General features: G+C 27.6%; 1 protein-coding gene across 2 annotated transcripts in view; it reads left to right on the top strand.

Annotated features, from left to right (window-relative positions):
- LOC100854779 (DNA mismatch repair protein MLH1) overlaps positions 1 to 3,203 on the top strand; it is a 34,265-nt gene extending 31,062 nt beyond the window's left edge. Inside the window, exons 14-16 of one of the 2 annotated variants that reach the window (XM_059734697.1) lie at positions 170 to 344; positions 1,728 to 1,891; positions 2,746 to 3,203. In XM_059734697.1, coding sequence (XP_059590680.1) covers positions 170 to 344; positions 1,728 to 1,891; positions 2,746 to 2,790 — 384 coding nt within the window. In that variant the 3' untranslated portion in view covers positions 2,791 to 3,203. Of the gene's footprint in view, positions 1 to 169; positions 345 to 523; positions 756 to 1,727; positions 1,892 to 2,745 lie in introns of those variants that run through there. The other variant, XM_059734698.1, reaches the window with a different exon arrangement.
- Positions 3,204 to 23,008: the final 19,805 nt, after the last annotated feature.

Below are 23,008 nucleotides of genomic sequence, written 5' to 3'. Positions count from 1 at the left end.
TATGGTTATTTACTTTTTAAAGTCATTTGCCATCATATGATATTTTGAAATAATGGAACTATCCTACACATCTAAATCCTCAAAGTGAGTGGATGCCAATTCTATAATCTTCCTTTTGGTGGACGTTTATTATTTTTCTACTAATTGTTATTTTTGCTCATTGTTGCAGATTGATTGGGAGAATGAAAAAAGTTGTTTTCAAGGAATTTCAGCAGCTCTTGCAAACTTTTATGCTCTGCATCCTCCAACATTGCCCAACCCATCAGGTGATAATTTTCAGTTTTACAAGAAGAGACGATCCTCTAGGAATCCTCAGGATGAGGGAAATTCCTCCAATAGTTTAGGTATTGAATTTACCTGCTGGATTTTTTATAACCCCCATGTCATACATTCTTCCTCATAACTAGAATGAAATTAGTTCTTCCTTGCTTCTCTGTCGTATTATGTGTTTTTTGTGGGATGACTTCTATTTTGCCTCGTCTTATTTGATGTGCCATTGCTTGTTGCAATGATAACTTCACAGATTGTCAAGGGCGAAAACTCAAATTTGTTCAGCTACTTCATATAAAATGCTAAGGCTAGGTCTTACCAGTCTGCTGCTACCATAATCCAAGAAACAGTAATTGCACATTGTAATGGCTTCCTGCCTTCTTTAGTGTAGCCATTCAAAGGAGATGCAGGATAAATTACCACGATTTTGTATTCAATTTCAGATGGGTTAATACCAAGCATTCATACTGATGGTTATACTTGATAGTACATGTCCAATATTCTTATTTAAGTACTGGTTGTGTTGTTGCTGTTGTTATTTCATTATTATTATTATTATTATATAATAACTGGTAATTCTTATTCTGTCTATTGGAAATCATAATTGAAAATGTTGGAGAAGGGTGTTTGCTGTTCTCTCTCTTTGCTTTAGATGTTATATGATACTCTCATGTGTTTTTTTTCCTTAAGAAAAGCATTTTGAGGTACAGAAGGATGGTTGTCTTATAATGTGTGGTATATGAGAGATGCATGTGTGAGGTGTGGCAAATCAAGGTCGATGCGGAAAAATGCATGGGATCTGCTGTCCTGTTGCTGTAATTGTTGCAATCTGCTTCTTAGAAGGAATTCCAGAAATAAAATAAAACCTGAAGTAGATAACAATTGAGAAGTTACAACATGGAAAATGAGGTCCGAGGGTTTATGAGAGCCAATAAGGATTCACAATCTGATTTTCTAAAATTTGATGACAAAACTGATTGCAATTAATCTGTTGAGTACTCTCAAGACCTTTTAATCTCAGCGCTTAACAGCACTTTTAAGTCTGAAAATAACTAGAACCTTTATAACAGCCTGTAAAAACTGAAATAGAACAAACAGATCATGCTAGTTAGTGGTCTCTCTTGGCCTTTGCATGTGCCTCTAATCATAATTTAGTTTCCTAACTTGGTAGGATCATACACTATAACCACTGTATCATTTTCTCATAAATGAATTGGGATAAAAATTATCCTTTTCCTACATTAGGATTATTAAAACTAGGTTCCTGGTAGAGTTAAGATTATCTATCTATATATAGGCACAGTGATGTTAAATACTTTAGACATTTTGACTAATAATATTCATAACTTCTTTGAAATTTCTCTCTTCTACTTCGATTTCTTTCCCCCATATTCTTTTTCTCTCTACAATGCTACTTCAAATCCCCTATCCTTAGCATGCTTTTTATTTGTTCTCAGTGGATGATGTTGTAATTGAAGAAGAAATTGATCATGAACTGCTTGTGGAGGCAGAAAATGCATGGGCCCAGCGTGAGTGGTCTATCCAGCATGTCTTATTTCCAGCTGTGAGACTCTTCTTCAAGGCACCAACTTCAATGGCTACAGATGGAACATTTGTCCAGGTACCTGTTAAAATATTCTGTTAAATATTTCTGGGATGTATTGGTGCCTAGTTATCATTAAGACACTCTAGAACTACCTCCTAGAAGTTTTAATTAGTTCCAAAAAGGCTTGTTCAGGGACAGATCTGAAAAGTTCCCTCCTTGGAGCTCGTTGCCCTACAGTCTATGTTGCTCATTATGGATCTGGATAGTACTGATGGTTAAGAATTCCCAGAAAAGAGAAATCTGCTTGTTTGACTAGCAGTTGCATTATAACTATGTTTAGCTCTCTGAAGGTCTGAGAGAAGGAAGTTGGACAGGAATAATAGAAGGAAAGTAAAAATTGTAAATTTTTTCTCTTATTTGTCTCTACATAGAAAATTTGAGAATGTAAATCAAGTAAAAATTTCCAAATGTGTTTTTGAGTGTTTTCTGTTTTCAAAAACAGAAAACAGTTTTTGGAAATAGCAACCAAACAGGCTCTAAATTTTTTAGGGTACTTTCCTCACCTTTTTTGTTAAAGGAAATTGAGGAGAAAAATCTTTTAGCATTTTGCTCCTCTTTTCCATAGTAATTTTTTTGCTTACCTTTGTCCATGATATCCAAACATGGGAAGACCATTTCCCTTAACAGTTTTTTTCCTTAGATTTCTCCAGAAAACAAACATAACCTATATCTTTCTAGTATATGATTGTTTAAGTGCATGAAGAAATCTATATTGACTCATCTTGTTTAGAAACATGTTTGGTCCACAGCAGCATTTTCTGTAAAAGATACATGGTTTCTTATATGGTTTGATTTTCCTTCCTTTTTCTTTTGAGTTACATTATCATATCCTTGCTTGTGACCATGAGACTGCTCCCCACTCTCTGTAGGTAGCTTCACTGGAGAAGCTTTACAAGATCTTTGAAAGATGTTAATTGAAACAGTTCTGATCAACCTATTAGAGAAATCAAAGCGACTATGGACTAGTATCTTGTTACCACCTGGTTCAGCATGCAGTTTGATTTGCTTCTCTATCGACCACTTAAATCGCTTTGTTAATGTGCCGAAAAAGAGGTTATAAAATGCATGATCATTCAATTCTGGGAAGTTTTGCTCATCCATCTTCTTCTCCTAGCATGTATATAGGGTGTTCTGTAAATGGGCTTTTGTTTAAAATGGAAAACCAGAAATCTCTGGGAGATTTTACCTTGTTTGATGGTAATTGAGCCAGGCTATTGTATTAGCGGTAGAGGCTTAATTCCAGATTAGTAGGCTTAATTCCATATGGTCATATATGGATATCATGTTAAGTTTTTTAGATTAATCTAGAAATTGTTTGTGAGACCAAGAGATTCATAGTATAGACTTGGGAAAGGCAAAGGTGATTCTAGGAAACAACTAGAATACTTAATGGGCTTGAACTCTTAAAAAAACATTATGTTAAAAAATCATTTCAAATCTTTTATCTATAAATCAAATAAATGGACACTTAGCATCAATCTCATTGGGTTTCCGGAATTTCCCAATTTAAAATTTTGAGAATTGACACCAAGAACAACAATTTTGTTACGAGGAATAACATTTTCGCAAAAATTGTTGGTAACCCTTTGTAAAAACAACTTATCAATTGAGCATTTTAGACATAATTACTACTCAAAAGATGTGAAATTTATGACAATTATTATTTAAAATATATTTTTTTTTTAGTAGTAATCAATATCTTTGGATGATACTCTATTTTAAAACGATTTCACGAAAAACTTTGAATGTTCTTGTAAGATTAATTCATTTTCAGTGAAGGTTTGTTAAAATAGTTTCTAAAAAAATTATATAAATATTTTTTCCATAATTTTTATTTCTTAATAATCAAAAACAATTTTGATTTTCCTATCAACCGAATCCTGAATTCTTGACATTGGAATATAAGTCCCACTTTAAGTTGAATAAATAAACAATTAAAAAAGACTTCAGTGAAAAAGAGGGAATTCTTAATATAATACAAATCACATCCTTCTAAACTTTGTGGAAAAGAGAGACGCTATTCCTTAGCCTTTGGATTAAGTACTAATATTAGTCAACCTCAGTCCTATGTCTAAATTTCTAAGTGTTTGGTGGACGGTTGAGAAGGAAAATGACCTCCAATTAAGAGACCCTACAACCCCATTTCCGAAATGCTTGACTTAGAAAAAAGAAATAATAAAATGGGGACTAGTGTTGGAAACACTAGGATCATTGCCATATCAACATCCATATTGGAGAATTAAGGTTATATTTGGTTCCGAAAAATATTAAGAAAAGAAAAAAAAATATAAAGAAAAATGATTTTTTCATGAAACCAAACATACCCTAAATGTAATTTAATGTTTCACACCACAAAATGCCACCAACCCACCTCCTCTGATTGAGCTTTTCCTATTTGGTCAACCTGAAAATTTCAAAATTTATTGCTATGTAACTATAGCATTGCCTCTGGATTCATCCATACTTTCTTGTTGGGACTCATTTTCACAGCAGAGTGGCAAGGAAAATGATTTTCAGGAGTCCTTGGTGTAATCATAATTCTGAAATTAAGGGCATTTTTTTTATTATTTTATTTTGATAAACTCCATATGATATAAACTTTTACTTCTTATATTTTAAAGTTTTTCATCTTCTTGCATGCAAATATATTTGAAATACATTTTAATTTAAAGAATTATAGTTGAAGCCATTGTGATCTTAGGATAGGAACAAAAGCATGTGAACAAATTAAAAAGCATAAAATCATAATATGTATCAGAAAAACAAAAAAATACTGGTTAAAAAACTGTTTTTTATTTTCTATTTTTAAAAACGAAAACAAGATGTTTTCAAATAATATCTTTTAGGTGTTTTCAGTTGTTTTTTACTTGTTTTAAAATAATAATTATACAAACATATAAAATGATTAAAAATAAAATACTATATATATAAATTATTTTTAAAATATATTTAAAAATAAGTTCAAAACTTTTTAAGTTCCCAAACAAATTTTTATTCTACAAAATATCATATAATAATTTTAAAAAACTGTTCTCAAATATTGTTTCTTAAAATTGTTTTTTAAAATAGTTATCAAACAAGACCTAAAATTTTTATATTTTTCTTTTAAAAATAAAAAGGAAATTTGAGAAAGAAAAAAGGGTAAAATTATTTAAAATAAAATTTAAATTAAAAAAAAAAATCTATAAACAAATATGACCTTCTAACATAAACAAGCATATATCTACATTAATTAATATTCATCATTGGTCTTTTTATTATTTGTCACCTCCATCAAAAATAAAAACTCTGAAATTTTTTAAATTATTAATTAATTTAAGTTTTATAAAAGTTAACTATCAACCCACATTAATTAACACTTTTGAATGTTCCATTCATCTTTGTCTTTTCCTCACCCCTCTTTTCTTCGTTGAGAACCATTTTTCCAAGCCCTGAAAACCTTGAAGAGAGGGAAACCAAAGATGAATTAGAATTCAATGATGCAAGTTCTGGTCGGCAATTATTTTGCAGACCAGAAACCAACCCCCAACTACCCATTTTCTGAGTCTTTGACACAGACCTTACATCTACTTACCACATTCAAAGGTAACGTACTGCCAATGAATTAAAGTACCCTACCTTTGTCCTGAATTTTTGGGACAATCTTTTCATAGAAATGAAGCACTACCTGAATTAATTATTTGTCTGTCGGATATAGTCTACAATGCCTCCCATCATATTATAAATATGTAAATTATTAGTTAATAAAATAATTAAATAAATTTGCCTTAACAGTACTTAAATAATTTATAATATAAAATAAAGTTTTTTTTTTTTTTTGGTGGTTGTATCGTATATCAAATTTCTTAATTCTATTGATCACTTGCTAAAGACTTTTGTTAAGGGGAGCATTGAGAAGAAAATTTTATTATAATCATCATTTATAAATTATAACGAAATCAATGGTATTTTATATTATTATTAAAAAATTTAAATATTAATTATGAAAATATGTTAAATGAAACAATCATGGTACTAAAAACACTTAAAAAAGAGTTTTAGATTTTATATATATAAGTTATCAAGAATATTTAAAGGAAATTTTCAAAGAATTAAAAAAAATAGAAAGAAAAATCATTAGAAATTTCAATAATTTTAATCAATTTGTAGCAAAAACTTTTAAAATTATTTTAAAGAATTAAAATTTTGATATTTTTCAAACGGAAGAGGTGTGCGCTTTTTTAGATCTTATTATTATGCTACTTATCTTATTCTTTGTACTCACATTCAAAAGCCTATAATTTTTTTCTGTGCTTTCAAAAGTAGAAATTGAGATTTTCATAGATATCAAATCAATATTTTAATTTTTTTTCTTTTTCTAATAACTAAATATAAGATAATTAAATATAAAATCTTTTACTTAAAACTTATATTTCATATAATAAATCACTAAAACACTAGTAGCCTAATGATTAGATTTAGATGAACTAACATTATAGTCTTACTTCCAAGTAAAAATATTAGTTAATAATAATTTAACAAATATTATTTTTATGATTTAGTTAAATCAATCATAAAAAGTAAGTATAAGTAGGAAAAGGATTGAATGAACAAGAAAAAAAAAGTATCAACAATATTAAATAAGATATATTTTTTTTAATTTTAGTTCAATATTAATATACTATTAGTAATTAATGGTCATAGTAATTTTTTGGCAATAATATTATGTCACCATTATTTTTTATTTTAAAAAAATTTTAAATTAAATTTATATTTTTTAGTGGGAGCAAATTTTCTATTTTGGTTTTTATTTTCCCAAAAAACATTTACATGTAAGGGACTTTTATTTTATTTATTTATTTATTTTGGGTCGGGTGGTGGAAATTGAGAGGTGCACATGCCCCAAGCCTTAGTTGGGTCTGCCAATGTGTTAGAGATTTGAATCACTACCCTAAAGTGTTAGAGATTTGAATCACTATTGTGGGGAGCTTTCCTTCACATGTCCTTCCCAGACTCAATACCTTTTGGTTGATTAGGGCAAACATATAACCCGTCTGGGATCACTTCGTCTGGACTAAGATAAACTTCATCTGACACTAGAAGTGAGAAGTTTTCCTTCTTCCATAATGCCAGATGGATTGGACAAACCAAGCCAACTGGACATTTTAGAAGAGCAAATCAATCCAGTCAAGTCCTCAGGATTTCTGACATATGTGGTTAATCACGCCTGATGTTTGAGCATCGGCCTAAACACCTGATGTCTAAGCATTGGACTAGACATTTGATGTTTGAGCAATGGACTAGACACCATTTACACCCAAAAGTCAATGTCAATGTCAATTAATTGTTACGCATAATCCCAGACATTAGCAAGCTAAATGGACAATCAGCTACATGGTCCAAGATTTTGGCACGACAATCAGCAAATGGAACTAGTCAGCAGCCCTTACTTGATGTGATTGCCCAGTCCATGCAATAGTGACGGTGTTGACTGTCCTATTAAGACTCGATTTCCGCCCTATGGGCAATCATCATTACAAGGAAGACTAGATTGCATAATCATTGCTATAATGATGGTGTCATCAACTCTATAGAAACCCCTCAGGAAGCACAAACAAGTTACACATGCTCATTCTCTCCCACAAAAATAGTTAGAGTTATCCTTAGTGATTTATGACTTAAGCTTCAGAGGCGTGTGCCCGAACCACCTATTCGAACATCCTTCTGTGTAAAGAAGAAGTCCGCCTGACTCCAGTGAAGCAGGATGAACCTGAATCCAATTAGCTCAACACCAACAACTATCCTAAATGAATAATTTGATAACACAATTATATCATAAGCATAACAATATAGTCTTAACTTTCTCAAGATGATTATTAAGGGAAATACTAATTTTTCTATGGGAAAATATCTTGTTTTAAAGTTGCTAAATTGATTGACATAATACATTGGCATGTATGTTTGGCTTTGATCCTTCATTAAAGGGGTGTTGATAGTAGTCTTTGATGCCTCTAAGCATAAGATTATTTCATCTTCAACTCTAGAGAAAGATAGAGTTAGCATAGAGCTCAAGTAATATTTCACATGTCAAAAAGCCTTTATTCTTTCTTCCATCCATGATCCATACAATTTTTTTTATTTTTTATTTTATTTTTGTAACTTATAAAATGGAAAACATCGATTCATACATTTTGATATAAACCTTTCTTGAGCTACAATCTAGACAATTAATCGACACACTTATTTGGATTAAACTTCATCCTAAATTTCATCGTTACATCAAAACTCTTTTGGAGATCTCAATAGGGTCCTCTAGTTTTAAGGGTTATAACTTTGTAAAGGTTTTGCATAAGGGGTGTAAAAAAATCATGGCCAAAAGATTACTTCACAATTCCACGAATTGACCAACGTGTTGATTCAACAACGAAGTGTCAATGATTATCTTTTTGACATGTGTACTCTAGTCATAACCAAATCACAATGGATCTAGGTGATGTAGACAAGACAACATTCATTATATTGGGGCATATGGAGCAATAACCTTTGTAAAGGTTGTTTTAGAAACCCATCTCTTGGGTTTTTGGTCTTCAAAAAAAGAAGCTTAAGATCCCCTTTCTTGATAGTATTTCTTATTAGACTATGATCCCTCTCCTTGAAAGGTTGCTTCCTCTTTTATTCACTAGCAACAATGAAACTTTCAGAGTTTTTATAAGAACATTGATCGCCCTCTAAAGTTGCATACTTGTATACCTTTGTAAAGGGATCCTTTTTACTTGTTGGCTTCTTCTTATGCAAACATTTTTAGAGAACAAAATTAGCCAACAACCCTCTTTTAAAGGCTATTCTTAGAGTAGCATCATTATAACACTCCGATTGAGTTAAGACAACACCAAAGTGACACACATACTTTCTACAATTCTCTCCATCTTCTATCCTAACACTAAACAAAGTTTTGTCTTGTGATATAAAATGAATATTGTATAGATATTAGATAAAAAATGGATGGAGCCATTGGATAAGTTGTGGAACCAAATAAGCATTGACCCTTGCAAACTTGATGGAAAAGTTTTGCACAAGAGTGCATGATTGTCTTGTATGAGAATCATAAATTATTGAGAATACATCAAGTGATCCATTGGGTCACCTATCCCATCATAAACATGAAATTTTGGAAAATAAATCATGGTAAAGTGTTAGCTAGTAAGATATGAGGAGTAAATAAAGTGCCTATGAGCCCTTGAATCATTCTATTAGCATTTTGTGACAAGGTCTTTTTTTTATTAAGTCATTTCAAGCATTTAGCTCATCTAATCGTAACTCTAAGGCACCTTTCTCTCGATAGGAACACATTGAACTATTCTTGACAAACTTATCTTCTTCATTTGAGGGGGGTGGATATGCTTGTTATGATCCCACAAGAAGTAGTGGTATAGGTGTGACAAAGGTCATACATAAGGGAATGTTGCCCTAATAGTTGAGCTCTTAGTTCCTTGTTGTCTTAAGTTAGCATATCATTATGCTATGTTAGGATCTTGATTCATTGATCTAGTTGTTTATGCAACTTTTCCACTCACTTTCTTAATTACTATAAAGTGAGATCCCCTTTTCTTATGCCATCTCTTCCATAATTGAAAGTAGCATTCTTGATTAATTTATAAGTTGTTTCTCCTACATATAGTGCTAAAGAATTGAGATCTAAAAAGATGATCTCTTCTTCTTTATGTTTTTATTACTTATAAATTTACATAAGAATAATTACATAGAGCATGGAATCAATTATGGTCCTACTAAATGTGACACAAAGGCCATGTGTCCCATGTCCTAAAACAAGCAAAGATAAGCTTGGACCTACTACTACACATTTTTATCTACTTTGCTTTTGATCTTCATGATCATTCACAGGCCAAGGACTTGACCAAGTTGTTGGATGGAGTAATATGCCAAGTTTGCTCTACAAAGTCTTCAGGCATTTAAGTGCTTGTGCTGCTTTGATGAGGTTATGATAGTAAAAATATTAAACATTGCATAATGATTATAATTAATTATCATTACTTTTTACATTATTGAGATTTTAATTATTATTACTCTTTCTATCATGCATTATATTATTTATATCTAATTTCATATTTGTTAAATAATGATTGAGAGGAGATATTACAAAATTAAGCAATTGTAATTTGTAATTGACAAAGATTCCTAAATGACTATCCGAAAAGTTTGAAGGAAATATAACAATAGTCAAAATTCTAGCACAAGTTAGCAATTGTTTAGTAAAAATATGGAACATGTAAAATGTTATAGAAAGTCTTATCACTACAACATATATCAATTTTTACTACAAAAGTATTCATCATAAATAGACAACAATTCATTAGAATTTGTGCGATGTGACAATTTTTTTGTCATGAGGTTTATAGACAAAAGTTTGTTGCATACTGATAGTCATGTTCTACGAATATCTTATTTCATCATGGAAAATTAAGTGATTGGTGACAAAATTTGAAGTATCATTGAAATAACATTTTATGAAAAAAGAAATTAACATAAAAAATAACAAATTTTTGTTGCTAGATCCTACCATTTTGTTGCTAAAGAGATATTTTTGTGGAAAAAAAAAATTGGCCAACTTAACATATATTTTTATGAAAAATTTCATCACCAAGGAGATATCTTTAACAAAGAAGCTAGTTTTGAAGCAAAATATTTTATAATGATAATTTATTTTTTTAACCTTTTAGAATATATATTATATTAGCTTAGGTCCATTTCTAAAGTCATTGTAAAACCTCCACACTCATCTTGGTTTATAGGTAAGACATTTGAACCTTTTAATAATTATGCTATTAACTTGTAATTCTTTTTATTTGAACTCTTGACCATTTTGTTTTACCATCCAATTTATAAACTAATTAATGGTTAAAAAGGTATGCTAATCCCTTTATCTCAAACAAAGATATTTTCTATAGTTGTATCCATGAAGATTAAAAATTTTGAAAAAAATTAAACATTTCAAACAAGCTTCATAAAATTATCAATTCTTATTTGTTTATGAAAATTATCATCTCTTAAAAATATATTTAAAAGAGAGAGAGAGAGGAAGAGGGAGAGAGATAAAGAGAGGTAGAGAGATTTTCAAGTAAAAAAATATATGGAAAAATGTAGTAGTTATGTGATCCGAAAGAAAACTAAAATATTAAATTAAAGAATCTTTGTAAAAATATGATACTTATTATGCAAATGAAAGAAAGAAAAATTAAAATTGAAAAAAAAAACCTATTTATGTAAAAAGTAAGAAATAAATTTTAAAATTTTATACGTTTTTCCTTATTAATGCAAAATAATAAATGCTATTATAATAATATTTACTCATTATAAAATATATGTAAATCTTCAATCTCACTTTTATTTATTTATTTTATTTTTGTGGTTAAATATTATAGTATATAATGGTAAATGTATATATGACCAAATATATTTATTAAAAAATTCAATTCTTTATGATAAAATATATACAATAAAATCTCAATAAATGAATGTTTGATAAATTAATAACCTGACTTAAAAAATAAAATTTTCTAGTCCCAACACTTGAGTCAATGTATTAAATTAATAATCTTGTTAAATACTATATATATATATACACTCATACTTATTAATTATAAAAGATAGAAAGACTCCTAAATACAATAAATTTAGTGTCAAAAATTAATGTTGACATTTAACGCAGAAATTAACACACAATATTCCATATCATTGAATTCAACCCATCTCTAAATTTAAAAAAAATGTATAGATTACATACCGTTTGAAGAACACGTAGCCATGTTGAATCGAGAGATTCCCTTCAATCTATAAATCTTAAATCTTTGATGTCTTCTTCTCCTTATCAAACTTTAATATACAGAATTGTTTTCTGTAATTGATGGAAGAGAGCACTCACCACACATGAAGGGGTTTCTGTATATATATTTTATTGATAGGAGAAGAGGGCCAATAATACACGTTCAAAACCGTTCTGAACGTGCTATTCGAATAACTGTTTTTATTCCAAATAATAATATCATTATTATTATAATTTACCCACTTCATCAAAGGATAAATATCTTTATAACAGTTTAAATATTTTGGGCATTCTTTTAATTGGCTAAACACTAGGTTAGTGGGCCACCCACTTAATTTTAACGTGGGAATAACACTTAATGCCCTAAAAGATAAAGAAATTTGGAGTATGTGATGATTCCAAGAATGAATGAAATGTTGAGAAAAATAGAATTTGTTTGGTTGTTATTCTTTGTTTTTCATTTTTAAAAATAAAGTGAAATAAAGAACAATTTTTAGAGATCGACTAAAACTTATTTTAACTTTATATATATATATATATATCATTATTATTTTTTTACTTTAATCAATTGGATTTGTTAATAAATCTATTAATTTTTAAAAAAATTAAAACTTAAATAATAAACTCATTAATATTAAAATTTATGAACAAAAATTGGTTTAGAATAATTCTATTGTTTTCGCTTTTACATAAAGTCATAATTTCTGGATTTTTTTAATATGCAAATAAATTCCAAAGTAAATAAGACTTAATAAGTTGGATTCATTAATAAGTCTAGTAATTTTTAAAAATAATTTAAAACTCAAATAATGAACTCGTTAATACCATAAATTTATGGGAAAAAATTGGTTTACAATAACTCAATTATTTCCTTTTTGCATATAATTATATTTTTATAAAATTTTCCACTAAGAAAAATGAACTTAAAAAAAAGGAATACTTTTTATTGAATTTATTAATGTGTTTAAATATTTTTTAAGATAATTTGGAAAAGTCTAATCATTAAAAAAAATAATAGAGTAAAACTCATATATTGTAGGTGATGACTTTACTATTTTTCCTAAGTACAGAACTATTTTTCTTTTTAAAATTTTCTCATTAAGTAAATGGATGATAAATTAAGTAAGATATACCTAATAATTTAAATTCATTAATAATCCTTTATTTTTTTAAGAATAATTTGCAATAAAAAAATTGATCCAATTAGATCAATTAAATTTAATTAATATTACATAATTTGAATTTACAATATTTTTACAAAATCAAAAGAGAAAAATTATTTTTAAAAACAATTTATCCAAACAAGGATTTTTGTTTGTTATTTTTAAAATCTTCTTTTAAAAAAAAAACTTGCCAAATACTCTTATTTTTATAAAACACTAAAGAAACTATTTTTTGTTCTTTAATTTGAAAATAGATTTTTAAAGAATTAAAAACCATAATCAAATGGGAATTTTTTTTATAAAAATAAATAAATTACTTATTTGAGTTGTATTAAAAATGAATACTAAAATTATTTTTATCTTATAGTAATTTTTGTTTTATTAGAATAAAAAAAATTATTTATCTTTAACTTATACATAATTATATCTTTATTTTTTATATTTTTTAAATAAAACTTAACTTGAATTTGATTTCATATTAATATAAATTAAATTTCTAAAATAAAAATAAGACATTGTTTTTTAAAATAATATAAATTCTTTCATCAAAACAACTTTTTGTTTTTTCTTTAAAAAAATTATTTTTTAAAACATCTTGCCAAACACTCTTGTTTATTTTTAAAAACAAATTAAAATAATTTTTTACTCTTTATTTTAAAAACAATTTTTAAAAACCATCCAAATGGGCCCTAATATTCTTTATAAATTAATAAATATTTATTTATTGATAAATTAATAACCTATATATATATATATATATATATATATATATATATATATAAAAGAAGATGAAATTAAAAATATTACTACTTTTTTGTGAGTAAGTATTATTGTCACAAAAATAAATAAATAAATACTTTATTGACAAAGTATTTTACCACAAAAGAATACTTCTATAATTTAAAAATTCATTTTTTTTATGGAACATTAGTATTGCAACATAATTATGAATAGTAAATATATTTTCCAACAATGGTTGAAGTAGTGACCAAAATTATTCCTCATTGAAAAATATAATGATAATCAATTTCATCATAAATATACGTATTTTTTCATAAAAAAATTTCCCTTTGTATGGTAGAAACGACATTTTTTATGGTAAACTCTCTAGTGATAAATTTTAGTGAAGAAAGAGTTCATAGGCAAAAAACTTATGGTAAAATATTTTATGATAAAATCTCCATTATTTTGTGTAAGTTTATCATTAGTAACAAATTTTTAATTTAGGATTAAAAATCTGTCATTGATCTCGTATTTGTCACTAGTATAAATACAATAAAGGGTTGAAAGAATAGCACACCTTTAGCCTCCCATAGAAGAGTCACATTTTGTTTTATTTATTTGATATTTTATTTATTATGAGGGGAATTTTTTTTAGCTCCTAGGATAAGTATTAATATAATGATGATAAAAATGTAACTATTATAGCTTATATGCTATATAAAAAAATCAATTATTAATACTATTTTTGAATATTATTATGGCCAATATGTTGTAAAGGAATTATTAATTTCATTATATTTAGCTAGGTGTAGAGGTTTATATATGTGTATGTATTTAAACCACATTTGATGATATTAGGGCATAGTGTTTGTTGTATTGCTTGAATATAAAATATGCTATTCCAATTATATGTGTCCAAGACATTATTATAGAGAATATTCCCACAAAGGAACCAATTCAAAAGTTTCAAATCACAATTTTTTATTTTATTTTATTTTATTTTTGTAATTTTGATTATATTTTTCTATCCACTTTAATATTAATTTGCCCTCATACACTCACTACTTATGTCTCTCAATCAACTTTTAGCATGGTTAAAAAATGAAATTAACTATTTTGATTGTTAGCTTTGGAAATCTTTCAAGTAAAAGTAATTTTTTTTTTCAAAATAAAGAGATATTTTTGTGAGTTGTTTTAATTTATTAAACTAGTTTTATCTTTAAATTCCTAAAACATTTGACCAAAATTTGCTTTGTTTCTCTCTCTTTAGAATAAGTTTGAATTTGTCTTAAACTTAAAAAGAAATTAATAAAAAAGTCATTAATTTTGATTTCAAATTTTTTAATTTATTTATTTAGCTAAAATACCTTATAATAAGAATATTCAATCCAAACCTCTAACATTTTTGTAAATATATTTAATCATTGTTGTTAGGAAGTGTCCCAAATTCCTAATTAGTATAGATTACTTTTTTTGTAAAGAATATTATATAGAATATTTTTAGGTTGATATATTATTATAATATTAGACTTCCTTATAGAATAAGGAAGGTTGTTAGAAATATCTCTATAAATATTCTAGGTCATGAGAAAAAAAAGTTATGAGATGGAGATGGGTCTGTAGAGACTATATGAGATGAATAGAGATGTGAGAAAGAATGGGAGGTACCCAATGGAGCGAGAGGGCTCATAGTAAGGTATGGATATAAGGAGTGGGAAAACATGGGATGTTTCGAGAACCCAATAGTTGTATCTGGTTATATCCTCTGTAATATTCTCTATTATATAGTGGAATCATTCTCTTTCATCCATGGACATAGGCATGGTTAGCCGAACCACGTTAAAATCTCGTGTACCGTATGTTTGATTGTTTTATCTTTGTGTTCTTGAACTAACATTGTTGGCATTAAAACTTTCGCTGACACTACTACAATTGTTGGTGTCAAATTTCGAATGTCAGCATCCTATAAATTAATTCTATTTGTAAACTTTATATTTGAGAGAAATTTTAGGTAAAAAAGTTTTAAGTAGGTATGTTTAAGAATTCTCTAAAATTAAATTTTATCATTTAAAAATAAATTTTATTCTCTAAAAAGTAAAATTTATATATAAAATACATCATTAAAGATGCTACTAAAAAAATTTGAAACTAATAATGATTTGATATATTTATATTAAATCTAAGGAATATGAATGAAATTAATCCTCAAAACAAATTATAACTAAACATTTGAAGTCTATTACTACAAAAATAAATGAATAAATAAATAAATAAATAAAACCTTAATATTTTTGGGAAAATAATTCATTTCTAGAAATGTTTGTTAAAATAGTTCAAGAATATTCTATAAAACATATGTTGTATTCATTTTTTATTGTTTCAAAAGTAGAAATCAATTCTCATTTCACTATCAAAGAAATTTTTAATTATCTCCAATGTATTCATTTTTATTGTTTCAAAAATGCAAATGGGTTTTCCTTTTTATTATCAAATAATATTTATGCATATGCTTCTGCTAAAAAAAAATCTAAAATAAATGAAAAATAAAAGTTAAATGAGTTGATTGAAAATCATGGACGAAAATTTAATAATAATATAAACCACATACAATAACATGTGACTTGATGGGAAAGTGGGATTTTACTATTTGGGCTTTGAATTAAGTAGCAACATCAATCAACCTCACTTCCATATCTATCTAGATTTCAAATGGTGGATTGGAGCAGTTGAAGGACAATGACTTCTAAGAGACTTTACAATTCCATTACTAAAATCATTGACTCTCAACATGAGAAAAGGCCCATTAATTTGGGCATGTTTAATATTTGTACGATCACTTTAAAGTAAAATTTGCAAATAATAATAATAATAATAATAATAACACATAAAAATATAAAAGAAACACAATGCTTATATTACCATACCATAGAAAATAACATCTCATCTTAAACATTAGGGATGACAAAGTTTGTTAGAATTTGCCACTAACACGACACGTAACCTGATATGTTTTTTGTGGGTTTAAATTAAATATAATGAGTTTGATCAAATTTATGTTGATTTGTATAAACTTCGTTTAATAAATAGATATTTTTTGAGTCAATATATATAACATAAATTTGATTCGAATTAACATATTTAATAATTTTGTTAATTACCTAGAATATATGATTATTAAATGAATTAAATAGGTTACACATCATATTACTTGTTTAATAATTAGATAGTATTTGAGTTTATATTTTTTATACGATTATTATTTGTATTGGACTGGATTGAGCTATATATGATACATAAGTTTTGATATAATACAAATACAATCCATCAACACGAATTGCAAGCCTGATATAGAAGGATTTTAGCATCTGATTTAAGACCATCTCTTAAAAAAAATGGTTTTAATATATTTTAAACTTGTATCTTTAACAAAATGATTTTATTTTCTCCTTTAGATTAATTGTTTTTGAAAGTTCTTGTCCATTTACATATTTTATAGGGTTTGGAAAACCATTGTCATTATCATATCAACATCAAAAGTGGAGAATAAAAGGAAATTTAATGTTCCACACCACTGAAAGCCACCAACCCACCTCCCCCTCATTGAGTTTCTTCCTCCTTAGTCAACCCTGAAAATTTTAAATTTTCTTCCCTTACCACTATACCACTATAGTGTTGCCTTTGAATTCATCCACCCTTTTTGGGTTGGAAACCATTTTCACAGCAGAGTGACAGGAAAAATGGTGTGTAGGAGTCTTTGATGCCATCATGATTCATGGGTAAAGGGCATTGAGACTAAAATTTTGAGGTATAAACTTCTACATAATACATAAAAAATTTCAAATGCTAACTTTTTCATCTTTGTGTACATTTTTTTATTTATAGAAATTACTTTTAAAATAATATATAAAAATAAAATTTAAATAATATTTTTGTGTAATATATAAAAAATGCACTTTAAGTTGAAGTTCATGTACATCAAAAAAGTGGCAAAAAACATTACAAATGCCCCCACAAAAAATAATACGACAAAAAAAATTATTATAACTTTATATTTGTAAGGGAATTTGGAAAAGGAATCCTTTCGGGGAACCCCAGCGTAGGAGTGAAGGTTGTCCAGACTTGACATAAATCCTAAACCTATTCTGACACTGACACTGACCCATGTGGCCTCCCTATTTACTCTACCCATTGGAAACCCGTTCCAGTCCCCCAATTCAATCACAATCCTTTTTCAAATTGCAACCCATTCATAATTGTTCTGTCAGCTCCATGACAAAACGTCAAATCTTATCTTCAATATATTTACTCTCATTTTCATACCCAAAAAAAAAAAATATTTACATTATAATTGTATAACAATACATGATTTATAATGTAATTTTATTTAAAAAAAAATTATAATACCCTTATGGTAGCTATAAAAGGAAAATATTATAGTACCTTTATGATAGCTATAGAATAAGAATTCGAATAGGTGAATATACATTATGAAACTTGAAATAAGGATATAAATAAATAAGAATTAATTATGATGATTTAAATAAATAAAATTAAGTTATAAAGAATATGATCAAAAAGTATGTATATCATACCGTTTGATTATCAAGACATTTTTTATGGATATAAAAGAAGTATATTTCGATACTATATCTTGACCCAAATTAGAAAAGAATAAAAAATGATAGTTAATAATCTCTTAATTAATAAAAGCATGAATATGCAAATGATATGTGTCTTCCATGGTGATTTATGAGGTTTAGGGAAAGAAAAAAAAAAAAAAAAGGGTAAAATTGTGGTTTTGCATGCAAGGGTTTTTGGCATTTTCTCTTCTAGTTGTTATGTATGATAGCCTCCAAAGCTTCTTGCACCACTTCATTTTTACCTACATTTTTTTTTGTTTTCTCTTTTGACTTGTATTGGGCTATATATCAACGCACTACGAAAGCCAAACATTATTTATTTTCATTGCCCTCCACAAGCTTTTTCCATTGACCTTCCCCCCTTTTTAACTCCTAGAAATGTCTCTAAATTTAGTCCAGAACCCCAATATCTAGCGCACCAAAGAAGAAAAGTCAGAGAAAAAAAATGAATGGGTATTCCAGAATCATCAATACTGGCCTGCAAAAATCAAGGTCCTCGGAATTTTCAGGCCTGGTCTTCATCCCAAACCACACGGCCCCCAAGTCCCAACAGCCCACCCAAAACCCCGCCATGATCAACTGCAACACCCATGATTTGCATCAGAGCCAGGACCCTGAGGATGGGGTTGGTGAGATATTTGGAGTGATTCTGGGGAGAAGGTACTCAGCCGCTTCTGCATCTTTTCGTGGGCCGAGTGGCTGTGAGAAGCACAGTGAAGCAGCAGTACCAGCAGCAGCTGAGGGTTGTGCTGTGAAGAGGGCATTTTCAATGAGGAGATCATCTTCAGTCTCAGACGGGTACTCAAGGATTCATCATCAGTGTGGTTGTGATGATGGAGGAGGCTTGGGGGCACAGCAGAGAAGATCTAAGAAGAAGAAGAACAAGATCCTTAAAGCCTGTAGGCGCCTCTTTGGATTTTAGTTTTGATTTTCTTTCTTTTTTGTTTGGAAGTGGGAGTGGTGATGATGATGATAATAAGATTCACAGAGAAATTCCTTTTAAGATCTGCAGAATATATGGTCCCTTTTCCAAAGTTTTTCTTTGTATATTCAACTTAATATCTTAATGTAATCAGCTGTGGCTCCCTTTGCAAATTTAAACGTGCTTAACACTTAATAGTAATTCTAGTGTCAGTGTATATGGTTTTTATCTTTAAGTTTTTGCTCTTCAGAATTCTATTCATTGTTAATTGGCTATGCCAAGTTGTGTTAGACTGAGTTGATTGGTGAATTGGAAGAAGATTCAGGGGCCTCTCTCCTTCCTATTCATGAAAACACCTTATGTTGCAGAGAATAAAACAGTTTCTTCCATTGAAAAATTCTTTTGAAATTTGTTGTAAAATACATTTTTTTTTATAGAATGTTTTATTTCAAAAAAGATGGAAAACATTTTAGAAATATAATTTTATTCCTAAAAATAATTGAAAATAATTATTTTTAAAAATTGTTCTAACCCTTAAAAAAACATTGTGAAATCCATCTTAAAAGCTTTATTTTTTATTTTTTATTTTTAAATTAGGCTAGTTATTATTTTTGTTATACTTTTTAGTACTTATTTGACCATACCTTTTATTTTTGTTTTTAAAAAGAGAAAATGGTAGTAATTAATCCTTATATATAAAAAAAAATTATGAACTTAAGGATCTTCTTAAAATAACTTTTAAAAATGTTAAAATGGCAATTTTTTTTTAATATCCTAATTTTTTATATAGTTTTTAAAAATCATTATTTTTTTTTAAAGATAAGTCTTTAAAAAAATCTTATATATTATATTAGAGTTATTACTATTTTTTATTTTTTAATTAATAAAAAAACAAAAAGTGTATTTAAAAAAGTAACTTAATTCTCATTATTTGGCACTAATTGTGCCATGTCATGACCATAACCTCAATTTGGAAGTCATTTCACATTTTAAGTTTAATTTAAAAGATTATAACCTTGAAATATTGTAATATACCAATATAAAAAAAATTAATATATACAAAAGCCTAATTTAAATGAAGTGGGTGTGATCCAAAAATAGTGCTTTAAAAAAAATAAATACTCAAATTTAACTGAAGACTTCCTCAAGAGGGAAATAATTCTAAAATATCTATAGTCATCCATCCATCTGCTTAAGGGTGTAAAATTTGGCCCATGGATTGAAACCCAACATAGGCCCACTTAAGAGTTTTGGGCTAGAGCCCAGCCCAAACATTAAAAGTTCGAGTTCAATCTAGGAAATCTAAAAAAGTGTTGGAAATTTGTTATCGAAGAAATTTAAATTATTTAAAGTAACTTGTTTTAAGACTTCAATTATTTTTAAAATTAATTATTTTCAATTAATTATTTTTTAAGACAAAATTTTAATGAAAAAATTATTTTTTTAATATTAAATTATATAGTAATTTGATTTTAAGACTTAAATTTTTTTTTTTAAAAAAACAACTCCTCCATCTCCAAGCTGCCCAATCTAGAGTATTTTGTAGAATATACCATTATTCCACAATTTTATTTTATTTTTTCATTATGAAGTATTTATAAAAATTTTTTTAGGTATCATAGTTATTTTTTATTACCTCTTTGTCTTAACTATTTTTTAGAAAATGATCCATATAATATTTTATGTTAGCTTATATTCTTAATAATAATATATTATTTATATAGTATATATTTGAAAGAAAATATCAATTTATATTCTTAATAATTAATATATTATTTATTTAGTATTTGAAAGAAATATTTCAAGTTATATAAATGCAACACTTATAGTATAGTAATAAAGTACTTAATACTTAATTTTTAATCTTATCATAGACCCCTTAGTCCCTCTTAGGCCTATTTAAAATAAAAATGTAGAAATCATTAATAGCAAATTGTTGGATACATAAATATATAATATTGGTGTATCATACTAGTGTTATGCTTAGGTGACATGTCACAGCCTCACTCCCGAGGCGATGTGGGACACCACATTCCACCCCTTTGGGGGCCTAGCAGCCTCATTTGCACACTTCCAATGAGAGATTAGGTTATGATATTATTTTATCACCACTCCAATACTATTCACCCGATATTGTTTGGTTTAGGGTTACAATGGTGTACACAAGGTTTTCCAATCGACTCTATTTTTGTTTCTTTATTGGGCTTATACCCTCAAGAAAAAACCTCGATATTACATTGTAAAAACCTTCTATATACGACTTTTCACTACTTACTCTTCAAATGACATGAGACACCACATGATATTTGTTTTTAATCTAATTAAAATATAAATTTGAATAAATTTGTTTGAATTTAAATAGAAATTGATGTAAGAACATCATTCGAATTTTAAATTTTAGATAAAAATTGAAAGTTTTAATGCTTTATATTTAAATTTATAAAATATCTAAAAATAAAATAAACTTTATAAAGAAGAAAAAAAAAGGCAAAAAAATAAAAATAAATAAATCAGGGGCTTGATCTCAACCCATCTCCCTTCTTTTCCACTCCTCACCTTCCATACATTTCTGACTTTGCATCCACATGTCCATGCCCTAATGGTGGCTGAAAAGAAAAAAAAAATGATATATACAATATGACTAGTAAATAAATTGTTTGCTTGTGCATATGTTCCTCTAATGATTAGCTTACCTTAAAGTACTTTGTTATGGGATGATCTCAATTTGGCATTAGACATGTATGACAAAAAAGCTAGTCTCATAATCATGCTTGATTTAGCTGTGGTGGGTAGTAGACACAGCCAGCCGTGTATAGTGGAAATCCAACTAAACCATTTTATCTTAATTCAATTATGCAACTCCCACTAATCATGCTTACTGCTTTAACAATTTCAACTTGGCTCCAAGACATGTTTCTCCAACCCCACTTGCTATATATTTTGATAAAGTAAAATTTTTGGAAATAAAGACAAAATTTAGTGAAATCCCACCTTAATTATTTTTATTTTAATAGTATATACACTTTTTTTTGCAGACTCAAACATCCTTCTTCATGCCTATTTCTCTAAGAAAATTTATATGTATATATATATTAACACATAGGTACATAGATGAAGCAGACTGATTTTTTGAAGGATGAACCTTTATTGTTGCATCTTAGCTATGTTTCTCTTGGTCTCTTCAGGTATTATTACTATATTGAATTTAATTGAATGCATTTTTTTTAAATACAAAATGCATGTAATGTAATTTTTTTCTTTTAAATTAAATTGTTTCTTCTTAACTATAACTAGGTTTTTCCCTCTGAATTCTAATTATTTTTCCTTCCAACTTTTCTATTGCAAATTATATTGAATTTTGTCGATTTGTTCAACATTTTGGCCCTGTTGGAATCATAATAAATTTAAAGAAAAGTACCAACAAAAGAAAGTACAAAGGAAAAAGGAGAGGAAAGACTATGTTTGGTTTCCAAAAAATATTAGGAAAGAAAAAAAATGTTAAAGAAAATGATTTTTTAATGTTTGGTTTTGCTATAGAAAATAGGAAAGAAAGTCAAATATAATTAAAATTATTAATTTTTTTTTTATATTTTAAAATTATTTAATCTTTATATAAAAGAATTAAATAAATGAAAATTTTTTGAGTAATATATCAAAATAATTTATTGACTTTAAATTTATTTTTAATTTTCTTTCAATTTTTCTTTCCCTTACATTTTTCTTCAAACTTTTTGGGAACTAAACACAACTAAAGGAAAAACAAATGAAGTAAAACAAATTAATAAGTTTCTATTTTTTTTATTATTTGATATAATGTATGTATATGCACAATATCATGCCTTAATTATTTTTGGATTAGTTCTA

This window comes from Vitis vinifera, chromosome 18 (genome assembly GCF_030704535.1).
Source record: "Vitis vinifera cultivar Pinot Noir 40024 chromosome 18, ASM3070453v1".
Classification (NCBI taxonomy): Eukaryota; Viridiplantae; Streptophyta; class Magnoliopsida; order Vitales; family Vitaceae; genus Vitis; species Vitis vinifera.
Note: the sequence above shows the minus strand (reverse complement) of the source record. Positions and strands in the feature narration are given on the sequence as shown.